This window comes from Mytilus californianus, unplaced genomic scaffold (assembly GCF_021869535.1).
Source record: "Mytilus californianus isolate M0D057914Y unplaced genomic scaffold, xbMytCali1.0.p SCAF_4, whole genome shotgun sequence".
In the NCBI taxonomy this organism is placed as follows: Eukaryota; Metazoa; Mollusca; class Bivalvia; order Mytilida; family Mytilidae; genus Mytilus; species Mytilus californianus.
Genome location: NW_026262690.1, coordinates 49,066,875 through 49,093,816, shown reverse-complemented (window position 1 = coordinate 49,093,816; position 26,942 = coordinate 49,066,875). Strand labels below are relative to the sequence as shown.

General features: G+C 31.9%; 1 protein-coding gene across 7 annotated transcripts in view; it reads left to right on the top strand.

Moving 5' to 3' along the window:
• The window catches only part of LOC127738170 (sodium channel protein para-like), a 124,023-nt gene that overhangs the window by 46,545 nt on the left and 50,536 nt on the right, over positions 1-26,942 (top strand). For all 7 annotated transcript variants that reach the window (XM_052249311.1, XM_052249314.1, XM_052249313.1 and 4 more), the window contains exons 3-7: positions 13,542-13,872; positions 15,380-15,498; positions 17,030-17,119; positions 23,548-23,676; positions 26,224-26,315. In XM_052249311.1, the coding sequence (XP_052105271.1) occupies positions 13,582-13,872; positions 15,380-15,498; positions 17,030-17,119; positions 23,548-23,676; positions 26,224-26,315 (721 nt within the window). In that variant the 5' untranslated portion in view covers positions 13,542-13,581. The remainder of the gene's footprint in view (positions 1-13,541; positions 13,873-15,379; positions 15,499-17,029; positions 17,120-23,547; positions 23,677-26,223; positions 26,316-26,942) is intronic.

Below are 26,942 nucleotides of genomic sequence, written 5' to 3'. Positions count from 1 at the left end.
CAATGTAATACACTCGTGCACGTCCAACTTACTGGTTATGTTAAAACATTAAAACAAAGAGAATTAGAAGCAATTCAAAGAAAAGACTCTACATGTTTGACTTATCTTACCTCATGATGCGATTTTAAACGAAGACACTTACTGCATCTATGGTGTTGACAACTTGTACTGTGCAAATAAAAAATAAAATATGGCGAATACACATTTTTGTAACTAGAAATTAATTCTTTCGCATTCACTTTGCTTTCCTACATTTTGACCTAACAGACTGACTAACAGACTCATTTCTGTAAAACATTTGATACCTGTTTGTATCATCATAATGAAAAAAAAAATCTGTATCGATGCATTTTGCTTTAGCTGCTATGTAGTCTTGGTTGCGATATAGGTTTTACAATATCTTCACACGGTACCAATGCCTACCAAGTACCTACTGTATGAATGAAGTATTTGTAATTGATGCCATATTCTTATAGCGAGTATAGTTATACTCTGTCGCTCCTTGATTATATAATTGATAGCAATGGTCTTCAGAACATTTGATCAGAAGAGCGTGAAAAAAATCGTTATATTTCAATAAATCTGTATGAATTACTCCCACATGAATTTTATGATATTGTTGAAGTTTTATTTACATCATTTACAAATCTATATCGAAACAAAATGATATGGGCGGTAAACTTCAATAAAATAGCAACCCAATCGGACACAAAATCGAAACCCTTCAAGCGGTTGACATAAGATCTTCAAAAATAGAAAAGTCTTTATCATATGACGTGCTCGTAATCGCCCGACTCTTGACAAAAATGAAGAAGAAGAAATAACAGACACTATAATATAAACGATATTATGACATTAACACCAATTTTCTTAGAGGAGAAACAGCTTTAAGATGGAACTAAAGGGTCAGCCGGATTTGCAAAGGGATGGTATTAAACTAGTTTCTATTTATTACCCAGTCCTCCTTTAATTTTGTTCATTGGAATTATAACAAACGCGACATTGTTGAACATTAAGTAAAAGTCAGTTAATAAACAATTGTAAAAACTTTGGGCTTGCTTTCAGTAACTGCGAGCATTCGTTGATACAATATCTTTAAGTATTGTTTTACATATAATTGTGTTTTGATGTCCATAATACCAGCATTTAGAGATAATATTGTATCAACGAATGCTCGCAGTTACTGAAAGCAAGCCCAAAGTTTTTACATTGATATATCAAAGTTTATGCCGTTCTGTCCTCTAATAAGCTTTTTATATATTTATAGAACAGCGTTATGAACAGTGCAGGAGAACAAAGTCATAATCTTGTGAAATGCCCAGAAAACACAAAGAAACAACTTAGTCTTTTATCAAACTATAAGCAAGAGAATTGATAGTAAAATGAAGCCATTATTAATCAATAAGTATATTGGTATGATTTGAAGGACACTAGTAATTCATTTACATTTCAGCTAAGTATCAACGATATAAGCTTTAAAAGTTGGACGTGAACTATCATTTTACTGAATTCCTGCAAGATAAATCGAATACCACAACAAGACTTTCTATTTCAAATAAAGTTTCTTAAAGTTTTGACCAATTCACGATATCCGTACATATGTCTGTTGTAAAGGTTTTTTTTTTTCAGTAATTAAAATATAACATTCAAAAAAATCTCCGACGTCACTGAAAAATAATCGCCTATCGAATCAACTGTGGAATATAAACTCTTTGTCTATCAAATAGTCTATAATTCTGTTAACTTTTATTCACTTCGATCCTATGTTGATGGTTTGTAAATGTTACACTCTGTACTTGATTCAAACTTTTTTGTAACTGAGAGTAAATTAGTCGACATATATTCTCTGACGTCTTTTTGGTGGTTGATTACTTAACACTTGCACTTTTTTGTGTAGTGGTTGCTTAAAGCCTTCCTTTGGGGGAGGGGGTATTTGTTTAAAAGCTTTAGCGTTTTATGGGAATTATTTATTTACTTAACACTTTTCACAAATTCGCCATTTCATCTTTTAGATTTCTTTCTATTTTACTTGTTCAAGATGGGGTTAAATAACAGAATATTCTCCGAAACAATGTCGTACATTTGCACAAACATAATTGATAACTTCGGTTATTGGAATTTCTACCCCGCAGGAATGAATAACCTTAGCTATATTTGGGAAAACTTTTCGGAAATTTGGGTTCTCAATGTTCTTCTATTTCGTAATTTAATTGGCTCTTTTAACATTTTTTATTCGAGCGTCACTGATGAGTATTTTATAAAAAGAGCGTCTGAAGTACAGAATGTTAAGCCTTCTTTTGTATCTATGATGAATGTATTAACTGGTATAGTCTGAAAATACTAGTAATTACATTGCAGTACATATCTTAGGCAGAAACGTTATCTTCTATTATTTAAAATGACTTTCCAATAACGTCCTAAAAAGCAAACTAATCATTATGATGAACGTTTGCAAATCTTTGTTCCTGAATATATTTTGCTCATTTTTGTTATATGTCATGCACATTAAATGTAATGTGTCATGCACATGTATTTCTTTATAATTGATTGAAATTTTCTATGGAAAATTGAACATGAAAACCATGAAACAATAAAAATAAGAATATGTTTTTGTGGGCTGAGTAATATAAGAAGAAACAGCTCTTAAAAATATTGTAATTGAAGGTTATTTTTATGAAAAATGAGTTTTGATTAAATATTTTTTAGATATTATCTCTGTTCTCTGAATACGATACCAGCCAATGGTTTAATACAATGACTTTGGCGAGTCCGACTTTTTCAATACAAAAATAAAAACAGACATAGTAAATTAGGCCGTTAGTTTTCTCGTTTGAATTGTTTTAAATTGTCTTTTCGGGGCCTTTTATAGCTGACTGTGCGGTATGGGCTTTGCTCATTGTTGAAGGCCGTACGGTGACCTTTAGTTGTTAATTTCTGTGTCAGGCATTTGGTCTCTTGTGGAGAGTTGTCTATTGGCAATCATACCACATCTTCTTTTATATATATAGTAAACATTTTCACGGGAAATACAATTTCAAAGTGAAGAACATAATACATATACTTTTTTATACATTATTTCAAACTAACTGAGAGCTTTATCGTCAAAAATTAAAATGCGCATTAATTTGTTATACCATTTTGACTGAAAGAAAAACTTGGAATCGTAACTTTATGATAATGATAGGAAAAATTACTCTGAATTTCGGGACACATATGAATTTGGTTTGTTAATATTACTGGATATATTATTCTCAAGGCTATAAAGCTATGTAACTATGCAATAGATCTGGTTCGGAGTTTTTACAGTCAAGCCAGTGTCGTTTGTCTCCAGGTATTTTTATGTGTTCTATCACTACCCTGTTATGTTTCGGAATAACGTTATATCGTTAGTTATATAACAGTATGGATCTAAATACATACGCACATCTAGAGATATCTATGTATTCACATTATTGTCAAATTTCTGTTTTATTGGCGTATATATTATACTTTTTATTCATTTGCCATAGGAAATATTTATTTCAGAAGTTCAATCTAATCTCTAGAAGAAATTTTACAAAATAAGATTTAGTCAAGTGAAGTTGGTTGGAAAGCCTACAACACGAACCGTGTTGCATTTATGAACAAGATTGTGTCCATAGTACACGGATGCCCCACTCGCACTATCATTTTCTATGTTCAGTGGACCGTGAAATTTGGGTGAAAACTCTAATTTGGCATTAAAATTAGAAAGATCATGTCATAGGGAACATGTGTACTAAGTTTCAAGTTGGTTGGACTTCAACTTCATCAACAACAAAAAAACGAAAAACATAATGCCCCTCTACTATCGTAGGTGGGGCATAAAAAGGTCATAATTAAATCATATCATCAACAATCTTAAAGTATAAGTCCAAAATGCTTTTCTGACTGAAATTAACTTTCATAGGAATCGTCGTCTGTGAAAAGGACTACGCTAGGAAAATATGCGAATGCAAGTCATTACAATCAGACACTCTGTCGAAATAGATAACGATTGTTCTGTCACATCAAAGAGGTTCTATCAGCAACAGCGCTTCCAACATTTGAAATATCCCAGATCTGGAGGGACTGCCAGCATGATCAATATGTTGCTTTTCTAGCAAATAGAGAATCTAACAATATTATTATGCAAAAATCATATGTTGAATGTATCATGAAAGAGCATTGTGTTAACCGTACACGTGTTAATGTAATTCAACAAATAATACTTTTTATAGGAGAAGGTACGTGTCGACCACATTTTTGTCCAACATTACCAAAAACAAATAAGATAAATATATTTAATTATTTTAATAACATCTATCACATGGCCAAAAGACATTACTCTGATAAATGGCATCAATATCATATGTGCGTTTATTTTGTAAAGTTTAAATATGTCACTATAAGTGCTGTGTTGATCGCATGAGTGATAAAGATATTTCGCACTGTGTACAAAATAATTCCATTTTCAGAGATAATAGAAAAAACAATGGATATGAGTTATCCATCCATGACACAAAATATGTACATGCACAGCAAAAAAACACAAAAAGCAAAGGAACAGCGCTTTTATTGCTGTTTTTCATCTCAAAGTCACAGTGAGTCACAACACGGAGTAAAATCTCTCACCTCACTGCAAGTTTAAGACGGCCCTTAGCACCGGCTTGAGCGGACTTCTTTGAAAAAATAATTTGGATAGACTTTGTAAGATGTAACACCACCAAATCGGGCCCGGCCAAAAAGAACATACTGGAAAGTAGTACTAGTACATATGTAAAACAAAATAGTTCCTACGCATAGGTGTAAATATAAAACTATGTAGAATATATTTTAGTAATTAAGGTATCAGATGAAAGGAGAAGGACTGGTGATCCTTGTAGAACACATATTGACTGATAATTTTGAATAATACAAACATGTATGAATGAATTCTAAAATTGAGGTCATATATTGCCTGTTTCTCAGTTATGAAGTACTATATTTGGGGACGCTTCATTAAATTGCAACTATACGTGAGCCCTTCGTCAGATTTTCTATACCTTCTAAGTTTGCAATATTATCAGATTGTTTTATTGATTTACTTAACATCAACTGTTTTCACTTATAATTTCTTACTATGTTTAGATTACATTTTAGTAACGCTTTCTATCCAAGTGTATATAACTTATCACCACGACCAAGATGCTAATAGATGATGTAAAAACTTCTTTTTTTACACAAAACAGCTATAGCTCAGCTACATAATTTATTTTATGACTGTTGGAATGTCGTGTTTGATCGACCGATGCTGTGTTTTATGTATTGAATATTGGTAAATTGTGTAACAAGTGACTGTGATGTATAGAGGAAGAATTTCCTACGGCTAAATCAATAAATGAGTCAGATAACATTGCTATTAGGGTATTCTCAATAGATTAGGGAGGCACCGGCATACACATGTATCTGTCGATGTATACAGCAATGGATCGATACGACGTGTATTTCTGTCTGTTGAGCAAGGACAATGTGATCTAGACTTTGCCATGTGTTTGCAAGCATGGGTTGTATTTTGGTCTCGCAATACTCGTACACTTACCAATATGCTATATTGTGTAAAATATCATAATTGGATTCTGTAGTTTCCTTTCCAGAATGAGAGTTTATTTTCTTGTTTTTTCAACGCCAAATGACTAATTGTTTTGTTGTCGTATTTCTTTCAATCTATTCATTCTCTGACACCAAGATCTACTGACCGATTTCAATAACGTAACGCTTTATCTGAAGACATCTCAAATATTAAAAAAATTGCATTGATTTTTTGCTAATAATCTTAAGAAATCTTTGTTAATATGTCATGATTGGAGAAATCTTTAAATGTAATCAAGTTGAATTATGGCGAAATTTAACCTTGATTAAATGGACACTACTAAAAGAGAAAGAGAAAGTAACAATGTTGAAATCATAAATCAAAGTCCAATAAATACAGAAAACACAATGACTTAAAAGAAAAAACGACGAAAACATAAACAATAATAACAAAACCCTACACAGAAAAATATAGATTGAGCAACAGCAACGCCACCACCAACTGGTGTGAACTCAGGTGCTCAAGAATGGTAAAGAATTCCTGTTGCACTAATAACACCCGTCGTGTTCGGTAAAGTCACAATCGAGAAAGGTAACGGGATTGGGACTACGACAAACGGAATATTTTCATGGTCCTGTAACACAGATATTTCATACCGGTCAACAAAATTAAGATGATGTGAAATTTTCGAAAGGATGACATAAACTTTACCATTTGGAAACTTTGGTGCAATAGCTTTCAAGTTAGCAGCAACCCCTACCAAGAAATCATGATAGGAATCGCAAACCCTGGAATATTGTATCAAATCAATATGTTGAATTTCTTGTTAGTTAATTTAAAATCAAAATAACTTTCTAAATTAAATGTTGAATTAAAATCATTAGAATATATTAGATTCATAAAACGTCATGAACTAAAGTTTTATAGTCAATTTTTCGAAAAATTTCATCGATTATTATATTAACAGAAAATCTAGAATATCTTTATTTCTATGCTATTATTAAATTATCAGGACTATATTGAACATTAAAGCCATGTTCATTATTCAGAATATTTGATTTCGCAAAAATCTGAGTTTCCACACTGGTCTCCATAACAGAAAATGGACCAAGTTAGCTCAATCTGTTAACAGTTCTTGCAGCTAATCTGTCGATGTGGATAGTATATTCCCATCAAAGATACCATGCTAATAATTGTGTACGCCAGATGCGCGTTTCGTCTACATCGATGACCTTCGAATCAAAACAGTTTGGAGACCACATCAAAAAAAGAAGTTGAAGACATGAAAAACCGAAAATTCCAAAAAAATATTATGCCAAATAAGGCTCAGGCAATATGTACCTGGAGATAGAAAAACTATAATGTCTGGAAGAATTTATTTTTTATAGATTATAAATTGCAGGAAAATGAACTAAAATGTGTTGACTACTAGACCGATGATACCCTCGGGAATTCACTATCCAAAACTCAATTTTTTGCGAAATTAAATATTCTGAATAATGAACATGGCTTTGATGTTCATTATAGTCATGATTTCACAAGCAGTGGCATCGACCATATGTATGAACATAAATAAAAATTCAAATGTGATCTCTACTAGGATTTTTGTCATGAAACTGCTTATTTGCACCAATAATCGTTCTAAATATTGACACTAGACACTTTAAACTTTGTCAATCGATACAATTATTTTTGGCATTGCACTAGTCATGTCTTCTTTGACTGTCCATGACGTTAAAATACTAAATCCCTGGGATGTGTTTTAGTTGATTTTAGTCTCTGATGCATGGTTTTTTATTATTAATTGTTTTGGCTTTTAACTAGCTGTCAGTAACTGCGAGTACTCTCAAATCGTACTTTCTTGTTTATTTGACCTGTTGATACTAATTGTATTGCTTTTTTGTTATTTAATGTTATTCAGGGTTATATCTGGTCTATATACCAGCTTTGATAAGTGTTTTGTATTACTATAAATTTTCACTTCGTACTATGAACATCAAAATTATTTATTTTGTAAAAATATTTCCTTTCTCTATTGGTACTGTACACGTATACCTAACAACAAAATTATTTCCATTTACCTGTGTTTAAAGTTATTGCAAATGGCTGATATTTTTGTTCGAGCATATTGTTTTTCTTTAATTGTTTAACATTTCTTACCGATATAACATGTTACTTTTATTATTCTTCCCTTAGTTTATTTATTTTGTATTTACATTGTATCATAGGTCAAATTTATTTGTTCAGTGTATGTTCAATGGTGTTAATATGTCCTTTGATTGAGTTAAGCTATTTCAGTTGATATTTTATAGTGTGTCTTTCTATGTTGTGATGTTACACTATTGTTTCAGAAAAAGGGTGAAGGTTTGGTACCATTAAAACGTTTAAACCCGCTGCATTTGTTTGCACCTGTCCTAAGTCAGGAATCTCATGTTCAGTAGTTGTCGTTTGTTGATGTGGTTCATAAGTGTTTCTCGTTTCTCGTTTTTTATATAGATTAGACCGTTGGTTTTTCCCGTTTGAATGGTTTTGCACTAGTAATTTTTGGGGCCCTTTATAGCTTACGGTTCGGTGTGAGCCAAGGCTCCGTGTTGAAGACCGTACTGTGACCTATAATGGTTTACTTTTATAAATTTTGACTTGGATGGAGAGTTGTCTCATTGGCACTCATACCACATCTTCTTATATCTAATTAAGACTTGTTGGCACTGCCTAAGATATGATTTAAGGAAAACATACACATTCACAGGTTTGGTACAGTTTCAACCTTTTAAACAGAATTGAAATTTGCAATCCTCTTTTAATTACATTTGTCTTTATTTGCCTATAAGTGAATGGTAGAGCGACTTCTTGTTCGTAAAAAAATATTAATTCTATTTTATTGGTTCACTATTCCAAGTATTGCTTAGCAACTGTATTTTGCTTTTATTTGTGTTCATGTTTTGTGGATTTAGGTGCAGTTACAGCAGCATCAGATAATGATGTCTGCAAACAGTTACAACAGCATCAGATTATGATGTCTGCAAACAGTTTTTCCCTGGCGGATTATCTGCTTAAAGTAATCAATTTACTCTAAACATTGTAAATGACCATTGAGAATTTCTCCATTACGTAATTTTATTGTGCAGAAAATCAATTTTATGGAGTTAATGGTTGAAATAATGATACTTTGATACACTTTAAATGTCTTTTTCCTGGTTCATTTATGTTCAGTTTCATTACATTTTATGTTATTATCTTGTCAATGTTACGAGTGATTACATATATATGCATTGTTTTAATTGGTGGTAATCCTCCGAGTATATTCAGTTTATTAGATAACCTTTAGTCTTCTATGGGTTAACTTGTTATTAGTTCTTTATGTTTCTGTCTGGTACTTAAAATTGCTTAAAACATCAAAAATACATACACGTATTAGTATATTGGTGTCTAAATGTTTTTCAACTATTGTCATTAAAGGTTGTAACAATAAGATAATAAAAGGCATTACATAGGATCCACTGCGGGCTACCACTACATTGAAACTGTCTGTTTTTTCCCCTCATAATATTCTTTTATCATATTTTAAAGGCAGGTGTAAGTTAAGTCCTGTTGTGACTATCAAGGTGTTCCATCAAAAACTTGGCCATAGCAAACTTTGAACAAGAAATCTTGATCAAAGTCATCTACTGTTACTATCAAAGATTTTCATTAAACTTCGTCAAACAAAAGGAGGGAGTTCAATGTTTACAAAGAAAATTGATATAATTGTCCCACAGAATGACTGCATTGGACTTTCACTGTGCATTCTGTGCATTACCACAGGGAGAAAGCAGATTAGAAATCGTACATGAGTGGGAAGAATAGGGACAAAAACTGGTTGCTAAAAAGAAAACAAAGAAGTACATTCCGCTCCTAAGCCCGGCCGAATTCAGGCATTGTTTTAAAATGGACAAAGCAACATTCAATCTTCTTGGTTAATTGAACCACTAATCGAAAAAATTTTTAATAAATCATCTATAATTTCATTTACTCCTAGCAATTTTCCTTAACTCTAACTGGAACTCATCCTTCTTTCCCACCTTTTGCTTTTTTTAAGTAAACAACAATGGTTTCATTCCTCTACTGCACTAAAAAATGAGATTATATTCCATCGAAGTCCGTCAAAGATTTTGATGAAAGCTTTTATTGACGGTTGTCACTATAAAAAAATCCTTTAAAAACTTTGACAAAGTTTTCTTGTTTAAAGAAAACTTTGATAGTATCAACGGGTCTTTCAATATAAAGAAAATAATAAACAGAAATAATTGACTATATACCTTGTTTTAAATCTAGATGTCTTTAAATTAATATTATCTATGATTAAATGAAACGGACAACAAGCAAGGGGAGTGGTAACCTTGATTTGCAATCAGTACATCCTTTTTCCAAAACGCTTGTTTCAAGAAGCGCTTGAGTTAACTATCACGATACTAGTTTTGTTGCTTATTAAGAAATTACTTGCAAATAGCGATAACACTTACGGAATACTATACTAAGTTAAAATCTTTCGAGAATTGTTATGAAAATAAATTCATTTAACCTCTATTATTTTCAAATCATACAGGACTGTTTGCTCATGAGTAAAACAGAATATTCCGTACAATTTTGAGTCTTTTCCGAAAAACATTTCATGCACCTTGCCTCTAGTCACGCCTTCCTGGAACTCTTCACAAACTTCAAAATGAAACCCAGTCATGCCCGATAACAAGACAACTCGGACAAGAGACAACACTTACCGTCTATAGAGACATTTTGGACCGTCTATCAGAGAGACAACTTGGACGGTCATACAGACGATGGCTGGTGTATTAGTTGGTCGATTTAAGAAATATATTGAATACATCTTGTCTATAGACACAACTAGTACTGCCAATAGAGACAATTCAGTCCGTTCAGTCTTTAACAATGAGAAAAACCCAGAGCCACGGCATGAAAAAATGTGAACCAATTCAAACGAAAAAACCAGAGAACTGATTTATGCTACAATAATAGTCTAAAATCAAATATTTACATGCAGCAATCAACGAGAACCGCTAAATTACAGGTTCCTGACTTGGGGGCAGATGCATTAAAAATGTGACAGGGTTAATAATTTTCTTAGCGTATAACCTCCCCTTGACCAGAGACAATGGTGTAACAGCATTATAGACTGTAAAAATCAGTTGGAAAGGGCTTGACTCATCTGATCGTCACGAAGTATAAATGCAACTTACAAAAAGACTAAGAGACTAACAGTTACAGAACACTTTAGTTCAAATATTACTACAACTAACAAATAAATCATATAGCTAGACTTAAATATCAATCAGTAATCATCCAAAGTAATTAGTGTAAAGACATTATAAAAAGCCTGAGAAAAGCATGACCTTGTTCAATGTCAAAATTTAAGTATCGACACGATATAGGCAAACAAGTGTTCATAGCTGTATAGCAATACATACAAACTAATGCTTTAATTTATTGAAAACAAAATCGATGTTAGTAAGTAAAGCACTTGCTTCTTATATAAAATATAATCGATCACTTTTATCTGAAACTACTACATATTTCTTACCAAAGATTGTTTCCATTACAACATGATGAAACAAATTTGGAAGTTTGTGTTAATGTTGGTTAGGATACGCACAAGATGAGATGTGGGAATTTGTATTTTGTCATAATAGACATAAAGACATCTAAATCATATTATTTCTAATGCAGCAAAAATACTGCAATCTGATTGGTTAATTACCCCGGTGTAAATAACACCCCACCCTTGTTCACCCCGGGATAAATAAAATTTTGCCAAAAAATTGAAAAAAAATAAAAGTTTGCCAAAATAAAGAAAAATTAAATTAAATTAAAAAAAAAAAAAAATATAATAAAATGTCAAAAAAAAAAAAAAAAAAATATTTGAGGACAAAAATTTAAATTTTTTTTTTTTAAATATTTAAAAAAAAATTTTCCCCGAAAACTCAAAAGAACACAAAAATTTTCTGAATTTTCCCAAAAATAAAGAAAAAAAGTATTTAATAATGCGCATCAACATCGACGTTGAAAAAATGTTACACTGGAAATTTTTCATTACCATTTTTCAATTTTACATCCTGGTTTAAAAATGAGTAAAGGAATTGTTCATAAGAAATAAATTCGTTATCTTGGTGTAATCAGGGGTGTACGGAATTTTACACCGTTGTTGAAAATTCATACACCCATTCGGCTGCGCCTCAGGGTGTATGAATTTTCAACAACGGTGTAAAATTCTGTACACCCCTGATTACACCAAGATAACTAATATTATGACTGTGACATATTTGACTTTTACTACCTGCACTACTCCATTGGAAGTTTCATTTACAATATACTGCGTCTTACGTCGTACTGGAACAATATGTATGAATGAAATAATATACATGTATGTGAATAAATCAACGAGAGTCAGACAGCAAACAAACAACACAAAGATTTAAAAGACATTTATTTAAATTTTTTACGATGTTTATACATTTTCTCTCTTTACTATTTGCTTAGTATTTTTGCAAACACGTTTCATTCTTGAATGTTTTTTGAAGTATATGCACAAATTTTTGTAGAAAAGTTGTATTGGCTAGCTTCTAAAAGAAACACAAAATCCAAATTCAACTGGAGTGGCGGGAATTTCTTCTTGGTTAACACCCACTCGCCAATACAAATAGGTGTTAGTTTATTTTAATTTTCATATAAGCCTTTTTTATACAATGTATTTGTCATTTCAATTAAGTTATAATTAAAAATGTTCATTTACATAGCTCGGTCGAAGGACAGCTTTAATTGACACCCATGGATTCACGACGGGTGTGTTCGGCGCTATTAATTTGACCTCTTACAAAAAGCAAAAGCTAGAACAGGTTATGTATTTAAACAGTTGTGTAATATTTTATTTTTTATGAAATTCATTGACAAATTTTTTTTTATATGAAAAGTACCATAAACAACATGAATATTTTTCAACAATTTAGGTGACATTCACCAATGCTTGTATATTAAGCTTTTGTTATACTTATTGAATGATAATAATGTCTTTTAGTACTTGAACAGTCTACGCGTGTGTCATGTGAATCTTTACACGGTATCGGAGGAGCAGTATTGCTTACTCGCAAATTGAATGATTATATTATTCCATAATGCATGATTGCCGACGATGTTTATAGTTTCATCTATCCAATTGAAATTCAATTAAAGCATACCTTATACAGAGTTAGGACGGCTTCGTATCTTGACTTACACCTATATACTCGGAATATAATTTCACAGTGAAGGTCTGTTTAAAAAACATAACTGAACGACAAAAGCGTTGGCTTAAATTGTTCAATATTGCTTCATTTTGATGTACCATTTTTTAGAAGTTGCTGAACATGTATTAAGATTATATAATTATATTCCAATTGATACTTTACCCCTTGAATTGGTATCTTCATATTTTTACATCATTTGAACACATATCCTAATTTATAAGTATTGACTATTTTGTAGAACATAGGTTTTCATATGTTGTACTTGGTTCTTGTGGGTAATTTTCAGACCATAAAAATGGTAATTCCTCGTTTTTAGAAAGTTATTGTTATAAGTGAAAACTTCATTCTATTTTTCTATGATATTACGTATTTTAATATGGGGAATAAACAAGCAGATTCATCATGCCAAGTACAAATATGAATTGTAGAGATTGTATTACTTTAGTAAAATGTTTTTCAGACAAATTTGTTTTGTTGAATCTAAATTATGAAATAAATGAACAGAAACTGTTTATCAATCATAATTAGTAGACAAACGAAAGATTTTCAAGTAAAGAAAAGATATTAAATACGAAAAATCTCAAATCTATTTTTTTGGTATTTAAAGTGTTGCCATTTACATTTAAATTTATTGAAGTAAATTAACGAAGAAGCAAAAATAATGTTCATTCGATTGTATTCCTTTTCGTATTTTACAGAAAATGGTGTAGATAACAGTAGGTCAAACTGACATTCATCATGGATATGCTGGAGGAAGAAGAAGATACATCCCCTTTCGTCCTCTTCACCCCAGAATCTCTGGCTACCATTCACGCCAATATTAATGATCTAAAGGCTATTAAAAAGGCTGATAAACAGGCGGCTGAAGAGGGAGAGGAGGAGGAATTACCTCACCATGAAGAAGAACCCAAACCAGAACCTAAATTTGAGGCTGGTAAGAAACTACCTAGAGAATTGATTGATGACTTTCCTCCAGAATTTGTCGGTAAACCAATAGAAGACCTTGATGAGTATTATGATCCACATATGGTAAGGAATATATATTTTGAATAACATTATATGACACTTATATATACATATGAAAGTAAGACGAAATGGTATTACTGCCAATAAGACAACAATCCATCAGAGACCAAGGAAGTCGATTTAAACAACTATAGGTCAATAATGCCTTCAACAATGAGCAAAACCCATACTATATAGTAAGCGACAAAAGACACCGGTATGTTAAAATGCGAGACAATTCAAACGAAAAAAAAAAAACAAACGGCCTAACATATGCTAAAACAATAAGCATAGAACACACATGCAGGCAGAAAACAAACGGTAGCAACAAAATAACATGTTCCTGATTTAGGATCCACACATAAAGAATTCGGCGGAATTAAACATGTGTTTTTAACGCTAAATCCTCCAACTGACCAGGGACAGTGGTATAACAGCACATGTCAACATACGAACAAACTGTAAAAATCAGATTGTAAGGGATTGGCTCGTCGGATTAGCTTGAAGCACAAAACACAATAAACAAAAAGACAGCGGACACAAAGTATAGATCAGAGTACTCACAGATACTGAAAAAGAGGTAGGAGAAACCAAAGGGATATACTAATTCATAAGTCGAAGACAAACTAACAACGCCATGGAAAAAAACGAAAAAAATACGACTAAAAGAAAATGAGTAAGAGAACTAATTTCAACACACAAAAAAATCGCAGTCATTGTCTAGAACTTTATGCCTTAATATGTCATTGTGAAATATATTCTGAAAACAAAATATTTTACAAATGGAATAGGAAGACGAATGTTTCCTGTCCTTTACCCGAACCTTCCGAACTAGAATTATAAAATCAAATTACTAAAATACTTAGACTACGTTGATCAAAATTTTGATGGTTACAGAATGTAAGAATCCAGCTTAAACTAACTTTACTGAGAACATCTCATACAAATTCAATGAACAAATATTAATAAAGAATATCAAATGAATAAATCAATATACACATATCAGTTTCACAAGTTTAGGACAGTTGCCTCCTATCACCTCAGATATAAAGAAACATGGTTAAATCTTTCTTACTGTCTGCAAAACCAAGTACATTTTAATAAACGCACAAAGCAAGGACAAAACGGTAGAAATTGCTGATTTAAAACCTATTCGATATACTTCGTTGATAGTGTTCTAAATCCGCGTTTTAAGAAATGAGAGACGTGTTAACCTAAAAAATAATGAAAATGAACGAATGTTAAAAAAGATTGATTTAAGATTTGAATCCTGAAGTTATATGAAAAAAGAAATGTGGGGTAAACGTCAAATAATTAGCAAAACGTGTGCCTCTGTTTTCCTTGTTTCTCGAAGAATTAACTGGAGTATTTGAGTTGTAGCGCTTAATTTTTTCTGGATGAACTTCTACGTATTTTTTATTAAAATCAAGGTAAATCTATGCATTTGAGATGCAACACTAGAACGACTCATTTATTACTATCTTCACTTGGACGTCTCATTTCATTAAATTATCATTTTTTTCTATTTCAGACATTTTGTGTTATAGGAAAAGACAAAACCATATACCGATTTAGTGCTACAAATGCCCTGTTTCTCCTGAGTCCTTTCAACCCTTTCCGAAGAGGAGCTTTATATTTATTAGTTCATCCATATCCTTTTTAAGATTGCATGAATAACGGTATAACAAAAAAAATATAGCCATAAACATTTTAATACATTACAATTGTATCTTATTCAAACCTAGATTTCTGAAGTAAATAGCCGTCTTTTCACAAGGTTGCAACAATTCGATTTAATATCGATGAAATGTTTAACAGAATTCAGGATCGATATGATTTCTCTTAAAAAACGTAAAAATAAAAAAGTATAGTCTCAATATTAATCACTGTAACTCACTGTTAAAATTTCAAACAAAAGTTTCTGAACTATTATATGCAACGGATACATCAGCTAAATTAGCATTCCAATGCTTTATATGATGATTTAAAATACAGTACATTTTGAAAGATTTCTAGCGCATATAAAGCGTTAGTAACGAGGTGATCTAATAATATTGTATATGTTGTATCATATCACTTCGATCAATGCATATTTACACAGTCGTACGATATTTGAGTTGACATTTAACGGAGTGAGACGCATTCTTAGCTAATATAGTTTATCATATTTGGAATCAAGTCTACCAATATCGATTTCCTGTAGGATGAAGCTATAAATAAACCAGTCGTTAACTTTAAATAGAGGTTGCGTCAAGGAAACCGATATCATCTTAATAATGCCTGAACGACCTAGCAAATAAAAAATACAATTTTAATCTATTTTTCCAATAAATTTTATCACAAATTCCTGGGGATGAATGCAGTTGTAATTTTGATATTAATTACAAAGCGCAACTTGGTATTACCTAGATGAAAACAAGGGTTAAAAATAATTTTATTCACTTTCATATGTCAAAAAGGAATCAAAATTTTAAAAATCCACAGTCTCAAACTTTATCTGCTAAACAAAGCTAAGTGAAAAAGAGAAACTACTAATATCAGAAATGAAATGTTTATAGTTTTTATTGACTTTTTGTATTTTGATTCGGTTTTCATATTTTACCGTTGGTCATATTTCTCTGGGAGAGTGCTTTTTTGCCACTATGACACTTTTCAAGAACAACTCAAAACCTGGTATTTATATGTATTTGTGCCACAACTCCTACAATCATATTCCTTTTTTTAATTATAATTGTTCTGTATAATTCCGTATATGTTTGCATACTTTATACAAAATTTGAGGTGCATGATGACAGATTTTTATTATAAATGTACACATGTATGCTGAAACTTAGTTGTACAATAAAAACTGTAAAGAAACGTACATCACGTATCGTCTAACCTACTTATTAAACTATGTATTAATTATTGAATTGTATATCATATAAAAAAATTTATTGATAAAATCATTATTTCTCCTGGAATATTTTAATTTTATTAGGGTTTTCTTTTTTTTCCTGAAAATTTCGCATGTTTTTTTGAGGCATTCAACATGCGTTGATATGATATTATGTAAATATGCCTAAAGTTCTTTTTAAAAGAGTACATCATGAAACATTTACTGTACTCAAACATAATTTTAAATTAAAAACTATAAATTAATGTATGTCTATCTATTCAATGTTTCCTTAACTTTTTTGACTCTGTTTAATGCCCTTGTGATTATAACAATTATTGTCAACTGTGTCTTCATGGCCATGCCGGAGGATAAAAATCACGGAGAGTATATTGAGTAAGTATTGTGTTTTTCTATACAGTCGCACTACCTAAAAAAGAACCTCGGGATGCCAAGGGGACATTTAAACAGTCGCACTATCTGTACAGTTGCACACAAACAAAATCATTTTTAGCATATACATATACAGACCATAAGATAGTAATTGATTTTGACCAGATATTAAGCTTTAATTGGGGGAAGGGGAGCGAAAACTTTAAAAACGTCTGAAATGGGATATTTCGTCTAATTTTGTGATGTGATATTAAAAAAAAAACATTAACATCCGCGATGATTATTTATGTTGTATCGCATCGTGTGATAACACGTGGTAAGACCTACAGTAGTCTAACCCCATAGGCGATAGATGAAACAAAATACACTAAGAGAAATGTATGTATTTGCGGAGACAAAGGTATTTGTCGTGTCTTTATGTCCGTCTGTCAAAAATACTGTCAACCCCTATCGTTAATGTTTAAAAGAAAAAGCAACCTTACAAATAAGGTGCTGGTTCGCCATCTTTACTATACATGGGGAATCTTATGACGCAACATCTTTCACTATTTACTTTGTATTTGTTATTGTCCATGTGGCTTATGGCTACATGGGGGTCATGTATTTTGAGTGAAAAATGTCTATATAGGGCAACTGTAAAACAAAAAAGTGTGCATGACGAACTAGATTCAGCAATGTTTCCAATGGACACAATGTTACCTACTGTTAATATTGACAATGATAGTATACGATCATTAGCTGATACTGAAATCAGATGGTTATTACATATTAAAATAGTAATAAAGCATCTAGTGTTGTTCAGAAAGATTTTAATAATATATATCTGATACAAAAACTTATTTAATGATTATTTGATGATTGTTTTCCTTGATATATAATAGGTAATATAGCGTTTAATAACTGTCACATGGGTCAGCTTTGCAGTCATACACAACGTAAATCTGATATTGTTTGCCAAAGATAAATACTATTTGAATACCAAAGAAATGATATTAGTGATGATATTAATAAGTGATTGTCTGGTTTTTAATGTTTGCAGACATACAATCTGTGGTATGATTGCCAGTAAGTCAAGTATCTATAAAGACAAAGATATGAACAATAACAAGTTTCCGTAGAGACATTTTGGTTTTAAAAATAAAAATAAAAACAAAGAGGGTTGGATATTAACACACCGACCATGCATCTTTTGGGGTGAATGAGGAAATTTGTTAAAAATAAAATAAAAACTGCATTGATATTTAAAAAATTTCGCTGAAAAAGTTTTTTGTTTATTACACACATAGACACGAATATACAATGAATGGTCAGTGCCTACTATAATTAAAAAAAATAATTTTGGCTTTCCAAACTTTGGTCTCTAGTGAACCTGTGAATCAGAAACACGTGATTTATGCTGGAAAACCATTAGTATAAATATTTTTCAGGGAGATAGGTTGTTTGAACTTCACCACATGATTGTATACCTGTGCTAAGTCAGGAATCTGGTCTGTGTCGGTTTTGTCTCTGTACTTCATGGAGAATTCGCTGTTGGTGTTAGACGTCTAGATTCCCTGTTGTACTTAATCACAACTAGTCTTGTCTAGTGTCCCTGTTGTGTTTAATCACAACTAGTCAAGGCTCGGTGAGATATAGAGCTAGTATTGTCTAGTGCCCCTGGTGAATTTAATCATAACTAGTCTAGGCTCGGTGAGATATAAAGCAGCCCTTGGTGTGTTTAATCGCAACTAGTCTAGACTCGGTGAAATATAGAGCTATTCTTGTCTAGTGTCCCTGTTGTGTTTAATCACAACTAGTCTAGGCTCGGTGAGATAAAGAGCTATTCTTGTCTAGTGCTCCTGGTGTGTTTAATCACAACTAATCTAGGCTCGGTGAGATTTAGAGATAGTCTTGTTTAGTGCTCCTAGAGTGTTTAATCACAGCTAGACTAGACTAGGTGAAATATAGAACTATTCTTGTCTAGTGTCCCTGTTGTGTTTAATCACATCCAGTCTAAGCTCGGTGAAGGATAGAGCTATTCTTGTCTAGTCTCCCTGCTGTGTTTAATCACAACTAGTCTAGGCTCGGTGAAATATAGAGCTATTCTTGTCTAGTGTCCCTGTTGTGTTTAATCACCTAGTCTAGGCTCGGTGAGATATAGAGCTAGTCATGTCTAGTGCCCTTGGAGTGTTTAATCACAACTAGTCTAGATTCGGTGAAATATAGAACTATTCTTGTCTTGTGTCTCTGTTGTGTTTAATCACATCCATTCTATGCTCGTTGAAATGTAGAGCTATTCTTGTCTAGTGTCCCTGCTGTGTTTAATCACAACCAGTCCAGGCTCGGTGAAATATAGGGGTATTCTTGTCTAGTGCCCCTGGTGTGTTTAATCACAACAAGTCTAGGCTCGGTGAGATTTAGAGTTAGTCTTGTCTTGTGCCCCTGTTGTGTTTAATCACAACTAGTATAGACTAGGTGAAATATAGAGCTAGTCTTGTCTAGTGTTCCTGTTGTGCTTAATCACAACTAGTCTAGGCTCGGTGAGATTTAGAGCTAGTCTTGTCTAGTGCCCCTGTTGCGTTTAATCACATTTAGTATAGACTAGGTGAAATATATAGCTATTCTTGTCTAGTGCCTCTGGTGTGTTTAATCACAACTAGACTAGGCTCGGTGAGATTTAGAGTTAGTCTTGTCTAGTGCCCCTGTTATCTTTAATCACAACAAGTATAGTCTAGGTGAAATATAGAGCTAGTCTTGTCTAGTGTTCCTGTTGTGTTTAATCACAACTAGTCTAGGCTCGGTGAGATATAGAGCTAGTCTTGTCTATTGCCCCTGTTGCGTTTAATCACATCTAGTATAGACTAGGTGAAATATATAGCTATTCTTGTCTGGTGCCCCTGGTGTGTTTGATCACAACTAGACTAGGCTCGGTGAGATTTAGAGTTAGTCTTGTCTAGTGCCCCTGTTGTGTTTAATCACAACAAGTATAGTCTAGGTGAAATATAGAGCTAGTCTTGTCTAGTGTTCCTGTTGTGTTTAATCACAACTAGCCTAGGCTCGGTGAGATATAGAGCTAGTCTTGTCTATTGCCCCTGTTGTGTTTAATCACAACTAGTCTAGACTCGGTGAAATATAGAACTATTCTTGTCTAGTGTCCCTGTTGTGTTTAATCACATCCAGTCTATGCTCGGTGAAATATAGTATCGTTTTCATAACAGTGTGGACGAGACCACATTTTGGCGCGCTCAAGTCTCCCATTGACTGGGTTAAATTGGGTGAACGTTCGTCTGTAACGCCCTCTTATCACGTCGTATTTATTATAGACATTTAAACTGTGGGGTCACCAAAGGTTTTCAACGCCTACATCAAATACCTAGTACAGGAATAACCTTCGTGTTTCGATTAATATTGAATACTTCTACATTCTTTACTTGCGTTTTTGTTATGTTTTGATAACAATTTTTATGATATCGCACTTTCTTTAAACATTAAAATTGATTAAACTAGCTTTAAAAGTTACAATATGAATAAGAAGATGTGGTATGTGTGCCAATGAGACAACTATCCTTCCAAGTCACAATGAGTAAAAAGTAAACAATTATAGGTCAAAGTACGGCCTTCAACACGGAGCCTTGGCTCACACCGAACAGCAAGCTATAAAGCCGGGCCCCAAAAATATATGTATGTGTTGGCTATTATCTTTTTCGGACGTCAAAGCGATTAACCCATTGCGGTTGTCTAATTTTTTCACTCAGTATCTTTTATCTTGTGTAAAATTTTATTTTAGAACGAATGCATGATCAACTTTCAATAGTTGTGCAATTACAAAATATAGTCAAAATATACTTTCGTACGGTCTTTTTCGTACTTGCAAGATATTGGACAGTAAAAAGCTATTTGGACCAAGCCTTATGAAATTTGCATTAATTTACGAAATACTAGTAGGTAAAATGTATAGTTTGGTACATTTTTGGAAACTGGAACTTTTCTACTAACTACTATACTTGTGAAAAACCCTTCTTAGCAGAATGATTATGCACCGACTATTCTTCTTTTCTGAGTGTGTGTGTGTGTGTGTGTGTTGTTGTTGTTTTTGGTGAAAAGGGGGGGGGGGGGGGGTTCTCATGCACATACATGAACATTCCTTTTTTAAACTTAGTGTCGTATTTTTTTTTCGTTCGTAATTTTGAATGTAAATCAATTAGTTTTTTTCCTCTTTTTTCTAAAACAAAGTATTTGTTTCCTTTCCAATTTTTTCTTAGAATCAATTCATTTTTTTAAAAACGGCCCAACTTACGCAAACACAATAATTGACGGCAGTTTAGAGATCAACTTCGTCCTTTTTAAGATCGCAATGAAAATGTGCATAACATGCAGGAAATTAATCTTTAAAATGTGGTCAAAATTTGCTCAAAGCGGAAAAAAACAACAGCTTAATATGGATTGAAATTGAAATAATTGTTATAATTTACACATCCAATATAAACATTCAAATTTTTTTTTTTTATTTGCAACATTTTTTTCAAAGACCACATTGTAACTTCGAGATTAAGTACAACCATGAAAGCGCTTTTCCTTTTCTTTCTTCTGCTGTTAGTTTAACTCAGTTATTTGTGTCATGAATTGGTATTGATGTCATCTCGTATGTTTTTAAATATGAAGAAAAGGGGACCCGGTTGTATGTCAATGAGACACAAACAAACGACAAAAACATTAAAAAAAACGGGCAACATTCATTCGTCAACAATAAAATACGTTACAAGAAAATAAGTTTTGTAAGTAAAAGACCCGCATTCGTGAGATACAAGAATGATATATCGACGAGTACTGCAATTTAGTTTATGACTAACTATCTTTGGTCAAAGAGACAAAAAGGATCACACACACGCGTAACAGTTTCCCCTTTACATAAAAGCGATACAAACAGAAAAGTCTTTTAATTAATTAGATATACATATAGATATATACATAAATAGAGGCAATTGAGTTGTGTAGTACTGGAATATACAAGGCAAACTAATCATATACTAGTTCTCTGTATGACTGAATGATTCAAACGATGATCCATGTGATAAATATCCAGTTAAACAAATGATTTTTTTTTATCGTCCGGAACTCTTTTCACAAACAAATCCTATGCATTGAATAAATGGTAGGTTACTTTTAAATGATCACAACGTGGGAGTATTTTTTATCTAAAGATATTTTATGAATTAACCCCATCGACTTGAAGTTTTTACAATGAAAATCCAAATGTATTTTTCGATTATTTAATGATATTAGCTCTGAACATTTATTATTCTCTAAAATGAAACTGTTGTGTGTGCTGATATAAAGAATATTTCAAACAAATTTTTTAATGTATTGTGAAAAGAGTTTCATTTTATGTATCGAAATGTGTAACAAGTGATTATTTAAATCCCCACTGGAAGGCCTCTGACAGACTGAGTGAGCGTAAAATCGTTGTTATCGATAGCCGATGACAAACAAGTTATAGGTAAATGATTCAGTATTTTAAACAACAAAAGTACTATGGTTGTCCACACTGTTACGGGATTACCTCTATAGCTATTCTTTCACAACTAGTCTAGGCTCGGTGAAATATAGAGCTATTCTTGTCTAGTGTCCCTGTTGTGTTTAATCACAACTAGTCAAGGCTCGGTAAAATGTAGACCTATTCTTGTCTAGTGCCCCTGGTGTGTTTAATCACAACTAGTCTAGACTCGGTGAAATAACGAGCTATTCTTGTCTAGTGTCCCTGATGTGTTTAATCACAACTAGTCTAGACTCGTTGCGATATATAGCTAGTCTTGTTTAGTGTCCCTGTTGTGTTTAATCACAACTAGTCAAGGCTCGGTGAGATATAGAGCTATTCTTGTCTAGTGTCCCTGATGTGTTTAATCACAACTAGTCTAGACTCGTTGCGATATATAGCTAGTCTTGTCTAGTGTCCCTGTTGTGTTTAATCACAACTAGTCAAGGCTCGGTGAGATATAGAGCTAGTCTTGTCTAGTGTCCCTGTTGTTTTTAATCACAACTAGTCAAGGCTCGGTGAGATATAGAGCTTTTAATACTGTGAGACTGTTTGTCTATACAGTGTTGAATATTGTTTGTCAATCTTTTGATATCTTTTTTGTTAACTGTCATATTGACGTTGATCCTATATCTCTCGTTCATAACTGTTTCATTTTTCTGGATTTGAAAAAAAGGCCGTATTAATATTATATATAAGGCGTGCAAAGTGGCAGTCTGAGTTGCAGAATGCGTCCACATTCCGAAACAAGGAATATCTAACGCAGAAGTTTAGCACATTGCTAGTCAGAAGATATGTATATACATTGTACTATTACTACAATCAGATCGCAGAATTCTGACTGTTTCTAAATATTGCCATGTCGAAGATTACGGTTACAAGAATAAGCATAAGAACGTGTTGTTTCTTCTCATTTCAGATATGTGTTTACGGGAATTTATACAATAGAAGCAGTTGTTAAAATTACAGCAAGAGGTTTTATTCTTAAACCTTACACCTACCTTAGAGATTTGTGGAATTGGTTGGATTTTACTGTTATATCTTTAGCGTAAGTAAGATAATATATTTGTATACATATATAAATGAAGGTCTTATTCAGTAGATGAACGTAAAACTTACTCTTCTTAAATAGAATATCAAAAAAGGTCTCTTACACGTTTTTTCAAGTATTCTTTAAATTTTGGAAATGTGTGAGCCTTTAACAGAGCAAATTATAATAATTTCAGTTATTTTTATACAGATATTTTACAGTGACCAAATAAGCAATTTAAATATTTTTTTTCTCCATTTTGCTTAAATTCATGTTTTATTTATAATAATTCTAGATATACTTTTCTTTGAGTTATAACTATTCAATAAGATATTTTAGTTCAAACTTTTCGATATAATATTTAAAGTTTAACTGTTTACTAAAATATTTTATGAAAGCTATTTAATAAAATCTTTTAGTTATAACAATTCGAATATTTTTTTCATGAAATAATTTTTTATGATATAAAGAACATTTTAGTGAAAGTATTTATACATTAAAACGTGTTTTGAATGTTTATAGACACACCATAAGCATTCGCTTTCTCTCACTTCTTTGCAAGTACATGTATCCCACACCAGTTTTAACTCTGTATACTAGTTACTGTAGCTAAGTTAACTTTATGATGCAAATGAATTTTACTTATCGCGTGTAATTATCAGAGTATTTAAAAAAAACAACATTATACATCGTGTTATTCATATGGTATGTATATATGAGTTGTTGATAGATTGTATATCCTAATAACAGTGTATCTTGGGCTTAGATCGTTATTTGATCTGTATCTGTATATGCAGCTATTTACGTGCATGTGTATATAATGGTCAAATTTGTTTTATTGTCATATTTATCATTATTATTTTTAATATTATGCTTAATTAAAATATGTTTGAATTGATTGTTGATATATTTTGCCTCTTCTTTACACTTCTGATGCAATATATTTCACCCATATTATAAATGTTAAATGGAAAGAGTAAACTAAGTTAAGTTAAATACGGAAAGTTTTATACTTTCATACATGAACTGAACTTTGTCTATTCACGATAGTCAGTACGTAAAATAAGGACAACAGATTTGAAGCTTTTGTTCAAATATTCACCGTTAAACATTTTATATATTGTGCCATCAAAAACTAGATGTGAACTCATGTGGTCGTTATGTTAACAGTTTCTGCTCTACTCGATTCTGACATGTAACATTAGTTGAAATATTCTGACATGCAACATAAGTTGAAATACTCTGACATGTAACATTAGTTGAAATACTCTAGGCGAATATGATTTTAATACATGTGTATCTTTGATTAAAGAAGTATATTGGCATGTTTTCTGTCAATCTGCAATTTTTGTAGTCTATTTCTACAGTGTCTGTTAAAAACCTTTAAAGAATATTACTTCTATCAATCTAGTAATCCTGAATGAAACAAATTACTCAAAAATATTGGCAATATATACAACTGGTTTGTCGCTGTTGAGATTTCAGAATATAGTGTTGACTGTTTCCAGTCGACCTTTTCATTGTGAAGTATAAAAAGTTACGCATGTTTTTCTTTCTATATTTTGTAGTCTATTTGTTATGTTTGGATTTTTATTATAAGCAATGAAAATTCATTTATAAAATCACTGGCTGTTTATTCAATTGGTAAAATCCCTAAAATCTGTATTAAATGTGACGTTACTGAATATGTCGCCAGCGATTTTGCAAATACCTTGACTTGTTTACCATGTCACGTTTGTATTTTCGTTTAGTTAAGGGAAATTCTGTGATATTGTTACTGCTATTTCAAAACTATTCTACCAGTCAAATAAATCTTAACGTACATGCACAAATAACAAAATTTGTCGATAAAACTAAATTTGTTCGAATATTCTTTTTTCTGCTTTTTCGTCACTTTCTCCAGTTTTCAATGTTTCTTTATTGAATGTTTCTTTGTCACCCAAAAGAACTCTGAACCAAAAGCTGTGCTTGTGGACTGTGGACTGTGCCATGTGCAATAGATGTTGTGTACATTTTTTTTCAAATAAAACATTTTCTTTAGATACAATTTATATATGGCTTTGATACAAGCTCCAAAAATTACAGAAATCACGTGTCTTCTTATTATAAATGTTCATTTTACAGCTGTTAAATCACACATAGTTGAATCATAGTCATATTTATTAGTTTTATATTGAATCAAGTGTAATATAGAATTTAGATTTCAGTCAATTTGTAAAATTCTTGATTCTTGATAAAAATAGGAGAGTTGACAAAATCATTTAACAAATTTTATAAACATTTTATAATCAAAAACTTGGATTTTACAAAATACATTATTTTTCGTATTTGATGTAGCACATACACACAGATGGTTTAGTTATTTATGTTCTTCATTTCCTTATTAGCACAACCTAATTTTGTTTCAGATATGTTACCATGTTGCTTCCGAAGGACCTAATAGGTAACCTTGCCGCCATTAGAACATTTCGTGTACTTAGAGCTCTTAAAACAGTGGCTGTAGTACCAGGTATTTGTTTTGTGTCTGACAAAATATTTAAATATGAAGAATAATCGTTATTTCAGATATATAACCATGGGTGTTGACCTAGGTAACCTTTCAGCACTTCGAACATTTCGAGTTCTTCGGGCTCTTAAGACTGTTGCCGTGATACCAGGTATGAAAAGAGTATCTGCATCTTAAAATGTGCAAAACACATCAAACTATTTTTTTAGAAATGACTTTTTTCGTAAGAAAAAATGTTTGAGAAAAACTGATTTATAGTGGCTGATGTGGACGTTGTACATTTTATGACTCAGATGTGTGATTGCACCAAGTTAGCGTATGCAAATTCATATTCTAATAAAAATGCCTAATTTGTAGAACAGCACCTGAATTAGATTTATATTATTTACTACATAACCACGACATGCATGCAATTTCTTTCAATAACAGTTTGCTTAACAGATTAACAGAAAAATTAATCACTAGAAATACTTATTTTGGCCTTTTTAACTGTTTGTTTTTAAACACAATATACACAATTTCACATTTTTATTTTTTTGCTGTTTTCATTTGAAATTCATATCTTATGAAAAGTAGTTTAAGGCAAATTTTACTTCATTTGATTGAACTGTTAAAGAAGAAGTGGTGTCCCTTTAATAGTATTGTACACTTTGTTCCGTTGTAGTTTATAACATGTTCCTTTAAATAATTTGATATTATATTAATGCGTAAACCGAATAATAGAAATCTGTCAAATTAATGCAAGTCCATAGGATAATATACATTTTTTTATAAATCC